Below are 5,492 nucleotides of genomic sequence, written 5' to 3'. Positions count from 1 at the left end.
TACAAACCAAATTTACAGACAGAATTTAACTTGTTCAATGGAATTTACTTGCCCTCGCTGAGAGGTTCTTGGGTCAGATCAAAAAGGCTTTACATCTCATCTTTTGTTTGGACCTAAGAACAGGCTAGAGAGTGCTGGCCACACTCTTATTAAAATAGGGAGAAACACAAGGAAGGGTAGGTTCCATCCTCTCTGAAGTGGCCACTGAGCATTTGTTACATTTTATAGGCTATTTCAACTGTGGGACAGGTGACAGGACAGGGAAAATTCTCCTAGAACTGCTGATGTGAAACATACGGCCTGGTCTGATTCAGAGCATAAGGAACTTGTTTCTGACATCAGCCATGAGCTACAGCACAGCAGAAGAGGAAAAGCCAGCAAGACAGAAGTGCAGAGAACCATGGTGAGTCTCATGCACCCTCCTAGTGTCCATCTCCATGTTTGCAAGTGACAGCAGCTTCAAGATGCCAACAGGTGACACCCCCCAGTTTCTGTCACAGAGAAAGTGGTTCTGACACACAAACTGCAACTGGTGTGGGACTCACTGTTGGAGTGGGTTGATGTTGGCTGGATACCAGGTGCCCACCAAGTCACTCATGTCACTTTCCTCCTCAGGGGTGTCCCTACCCATGGCAAGGTGCTTGGAACTAGCTGGTCTTTAAGGTCCCTTCCAACCCAACCCACTCTGTGATTGTGTGTTATGTCCACATTACTTGATGCAGAGGGTTCACAAGCTAACATTAACCTGGAACATGCACTTTCCCCAAAGAGCAAAGGAAAGCTCGTGTCTCCTTCTTGTTAGCTGATGGAGACATAGTTGGTATCTTGATTAAATCCACAGGCACATGGTGACATCCCTTATTTTGTTCTGAAGAGCTGAGTAGCTGTTGGGTTTCCCTATCTTCCTGCTGATGTTGGACCCCATTATGGCAGCATTGGAGCAGCCAGTCAGGATTCCACATACCTGGTGGCTGTAATCTTTCCATATGTCTCGAAGTTCTGATGATGTTAGACTACTTGTCTGAATTCCTTCACACCTTCCTGCATTTTCTTTTCTTAAGGACCAGCTTCTTGATGGAACCCTTCTCTCTCCTCCCCTAATAACTGATGGTATAGACCCACTGACTTCCACTGGGGTTTTTCCACAGCTGCAGCAACTTCAGTTGTTCTTGTTCGGGCCCCCATCTCTACTATCACCACAGATGGAATTTGTCCCCAATCTCAATCAAGTTACTCTCAGAGGTGGCTTGGGTCCCTGAGTTAATCACAGCCCTCTGACAGCCCTGAACTGTGGCTTTGCAGGCACATGCCCCAGTACAGTGCCAGAAGCTGCTGGTTTTCACTGGGGTAGGCACCTTCTGTCAGTTGGCATGTCAGTTTGCCAAGGTTACTTGCCTGTTCAGGTGTAGTCCCAGGCTATGGGAGGTGATAACCAGCCTAGGCACTTGCCCAAATCCTTCCACACACTCTGCCACCCACGGACCAGCCACCTCAGGGCAGATTTCAGTATTGACTCACCCCAAAATTGTCTTCTCTTACACCAGGATGACACCAGATTACACAGACCCCATGATATGCCAACCATGTTAATTAGTAGTATTAAACATCTCTCATAAGGGTGAGCAGGAACAATAAAGCCACCCACACCAGATGGGAGTGGGAAATGGGATCCTCTCCACAAGAAAACTCCCCCAGCAGAGCAAGGCCATCAGTGCCAGGGCAAAGCACAGAGCCATGGCTTGTACTAACATGTTCCCAAAGCCCAGCAAAGAGATAAGACATGCAGCCAACAAACACTGTGACCCAACAGGAGCTGCCTACTTACTAAGTGCTGTGACTAAAGCACACTTGGCACAGAACTGCCCCTAGGCCCCTTGCTGGGCACCAAACTATGGTGGGCTGACCCTGTCTGGACACCAGGTACCAACCAAACTGCTCTCTCACCCCCCTTCTCAGTGGGAGGGGGCAGGGAGAAAGGAAGATGGGAATGGAATTTGTGGGCCAAGATAAAGGCAGTTTAATAAAGCAAAAGCAAAGCTGCATGCAGGAGCAAAGGAAAACTAAATATTTATTCTCTACTTCTGACCAGCAGGAGATGTCCGGCCACTTCCTGGGAAGCACAGCTTCAGTACACAGAGCAGCTGCTCCAGAAGACAGATGTTTTAATAAGGAATGTTCCCCATCTCCTTTCTTTTGGTTATCACTGCTGAGCAGATGCCATATGGTCTGGAATATCCCAAGATCTTGACCCCATCCCAGACTTCTGGTAAGGTGGGAATGTTAGAGACAGCCTTGACACTGTTGGGAACATTGTTGAACAGTAGCCAAAACACGGGTGTGTTATCAGCACCCTCCTAGTTATCAATACAAAACACAGCTCAATGGGGCTGCTAGGGGTAAAATTACCTTCATCTCAGTCAGACCCAACACAACTGTTTATTTAAAAAATTAACAGAAGCTTTTAACAAAATCACACCGAACAGTGAGGATCTGAAAAGCCAGGCAGTACTGGGGGCATCAAAAAGAGAAACGCTCTGCAGGCCCTGACCAACCCAAGGGCTAGATGTGCCGATAAGCAAGTCGATGATAAGACTTGCTAAGTTTTAAGTGGATGATAAGACTTGCTAAGTCGTTATCACTTGCTAAGTGGACTTGCTAAGTCGATGACAAGTGGATGATAAGACTTTGTCCACTTCTCTCATTTAAACAGTGATACTGTTTATTAAGCAGGTGAGGTTGTAAATTAGAAACCTGACTCTGTCCTGCACCCTCACTAGGTGCCCAGGCACCTGGAGGGCTCCAATGGTGGTAAGCCTTTAAAGAAGTTCCATTTGAAAGCAACCATGGCTACAGATGCAGCTTGGAGGAAGCCACCTGCTTAACTGCAACACGAAGAGTATGTCATAGCATAAGGTGTGTGTGACATGCTGCATTTCTTCTTGCACAGAATCCTACAGAGCTGTCCATTTTTTTCCCTTGTTGCCCTGTATCAGCACAGAACATCCTCTCTAGTTCAGAAAGAAGGGAGAATGAACACATGTATATCCACAGTCTAAGAAGAGTCACCTTTTGCTGGAACTTGGATCTCACTCCATACCCCAATCTCAAATGTGAGAACAGGCTAGCTCTGGAAGGACAGAGCCCTCTATGAGGTAGGAGCTACGAGGCAATTAATAGATTGCAGGCTGGTGATTTGCCTTCTGCATCTGAATGATCTTGCCAAAGCCACCTCTTCCCACATCGTAGTCTGTCCGGTATTCATCTCGAACCTGAGGACAGCAACAACACACGTTAATAGCCAGCACTGCTTGTCTCCTACTAGACTTCAGAATCATCATCCCCTCCTTGTTCAGCTGGTGGGAAGCTGAAGTTCAGATTAGAAGCAGTTCAACTTGTCTGAGATCTCTTCAACTAATCCACCAAAAAGGTGGTAGTGGTGGTGAAAATGACAAAAAAGGATGTATTTGATGGTTAAGATTTTTTCAGGTAAGAAGCAAAGAAGACCCCAAAATATTTTCATTCAGCTTTTCAGCACACCTTTCTGAATTGCCAGGCTTGGCCTTCAGAACACTTTATCTCATCTAAACCTCATCCTTGCCCTTGGGAAAACTGCTGTGTAAAGAGATTGGCCTGGCAGCCACACTGTTTCCCTCTACTCAAATTCTGGATCATTTCAAGGGTACTAGCTTGGATTAGAGAACATTCTGCTTGCATTGCAGAAGTTTGGAGTCCTAGACAGAAATGGCCTTAAGTTTTCTATTTCCAGCCTTTAACACCAGGTGTCAATTACGGAAACAACCTGGGAGTGAGTAAACTTCATCATCAGGTCTTTACAGTCTGCACATTGTTCTCCATGAGACAAAACCAGCAAACAAGTACAGATTCTTACAGGATCAAATTCAGGGATGAACTGGCATTGCCTTTACCTGTCCTCCAGTCTTTCCTCTCCCATACTGTCGCCCCTCCTTAAACCCTGCATCCCAGTCCGTGCGGATGATGCGGTCGTCCAGCCGTGTGCCGTTGATAAAACGCATGGCATGCTCGGCATCTGCTCTCGTGTAGTACCTGAGACACTCCGTAAGGACAACTACACGTGCTGTTTTGTTGGTAGAGGGAAAAAAAAAACCAAGGTAGTATTGTATTTGAGAAGCAGAACTCCCCTCACTGCCTTCCAGCCTTTTCTACTCTTCCTGCTCTTCTTTATGGGATCACAAACTGCACTCATGTAAATCCAAGCTAATGCTCAGAAAGGATTCTATACTTTAGTGTTAGTACCTGCACAGACAAGACAATGGAACAGAGCCATTCTTGCCAAGGGCAAGAAATCAGTAGTATGCCTTTTTGTACTATGTAAAACTTGACTGAAATAGAAAAGGAGCAGGCTTCACAGGAGAGCTTTGCAGAGACAGCTCCTGGCACAACCTGTATGAGCATGCATTCCTCTGCTTGAAAATGCCCCCATGGCTTATTCTTCAGGTGTGCAGTTGAGATGAGAAAGTAAACACGTGCTCTGGATGTGGAAGATGAAAGGGCTGATGACTGTAACAGTTCTCATTTTGGCCCTAAAATCATTAAAGGAATCAATGAATTAAGAGGGCTCTCTGCCACGTCCATAAAGTACAGCTCTGGTGGCACTCATCATGTATGGCACCACTATACAATCAGTCTCACGGTGTGGAGAGCAAGGTGCAAGGATGGATGGGATGTGCCTGGTAGGAAGCACTTGGCTATCACCCTTCCAGCAGCGGTACACATACACTTGCTGGGTAGAGGAACTACAGGTGCCATCCATACACGTGCTGACAGAAGGGAACCAGAAAGGATACTCTACAAAGCAAAAGCCACAGGGGGTTTTCTTGATCTTGTCCAGACCCATGACAATCCTCTTGACATCTCCGCACTTGGAGAAGAGCTCCTGGATCTGCTCCTCGGTGGTGTAGAAGGACAGGTTACCGACATACAGCGTGGAGGAAATCTTCAGGGATTTCTCCTGTAGCTGCCTGCTACCCTGCGGGCACAGAGGCGCACGCCGCGGGCTCAGCGCGCTCGCCACCCTCTCCCACCGCACCGTGCCCTCCCGCGCCCGGCTCCTCGCACGGCCCTGCGCCGGCCTCAGCCCTCCCCGCCCCCGCCGGGCCCCGCCACACGCCGCGCCGGGCGCACCCGGAAGTGCTGGTCCCGGTACTGGCTGATCTCGCAGTACGAGTCGCTGTTGAGCCCGCTGAGCGTGGTGTGCAGCAGCCCCGACATCGCGCCCGCCCGGGCCCCGCCGCCGGGCCCCGCTGCCGGGATCCTTCCAGAACCGCCGCGCACCGGACGCGGCGAGCGGCGCACGACAGACGCCGCTCTGCCACGCCGCGCGATTGGTCCCGCCAGCTGTCAGTCAGCGCGCAGGGCGGAGCGGGACCGCGGAGCAGCCAATCGGCGGCGCGGGAGTACGGCGGGAGCGCTGGGTCGGGGCGCGCGCAGGGTGCGCGGCGCGCACGCGCAGT

General features: G+C 49.5%; 1 protein-coding gene across 2 annotated transcripts; it reads right to left on the bottom strand.

The window, feature by feature from the left end:
• Positions 1 to 2,420: 2,420 nt before the first annotated feature.
• On the bottom strand, positions 2,421 to 5,325 carry LOC102099896 (nuclear cap-binding protein subunit 2). 2 transcript variants are annotated; one of them, XM_088062794.1, is made up of 4 exons: positions 5,164 to 5,325; positions 4,758 to 5,008; positions 3,927 to 4,096; positions 2,421 to 3,269 (listed from the first exon to the last, which is right to left on the bottom strand). In XM_088062794.1, exons 1-3 carry the CDS (start codon positions 5,248 to 5,250, stop codon positions 3,967 to 3,969), a joined length of 468 nt encoding a protein of 155 aa, XP_087918920.1. In that variant the 5' UTR covers positions 5,251 to 5,325; the 3' UTR covers positions 2,421 to 3,269; positions 3,927 to 3,966. The 2 variants fall into 2 exon arrangements, with proteins under 2 accessions (XP_087918920.1, XP_005527518.1); XM_005527461.3 differs by having other exon boundaries at positions 3,927 to 4,065; positions 4,827 to 5,008.
• Positions 5,326 to 5,492: the final 167 nt, after the last annotated feature.

Source organism: Pseudopodoces humilis, chromosome 15 (genome assembly GCF_049639895.1).
Source record: "Pseudopodoces humilis isolate 2021_Gansu_Grassland_sample_001 chromosome 15, ASM4963989v1, whole genome shotgun sequence".
In the NCBI taxonomy this organism is placed as follows: domain Eukaryota; kingdom Metazoa; phylum Chordata; class Aves; order Passeriformes; family Paridae; genus Pseudopodoces; species Pseudopodoces humilis.
Note: the sequence above shows the minus strand (reverse complement) of the source record. Positions and strands in the feature narration are given on the sequence as shown.

Coding starts and splice junctions, on each gene's coding strand:
- LOC102099896 (XM_005527461.3), bottom strand. CDS start 5,250: ATGTCGGGGCTGCTGCACACCACGCTCAGCGGGCTCAACAGCGACTCG. Junction 5,009..5,163: donor ACCGGGACCAGCACTTCCGG/GTGCGCCCGGCG, acceptor CTGTGCCCGCAG/GGTAGCAGGCAGCTACAGGA. Junction 3,270..3,926: donor GAGGAAAGACTGGAGGACAG/GTAAAGGCAATG, acceptor TGCTGTCCTCAG/GTTCGAGATGAATACCGGAC.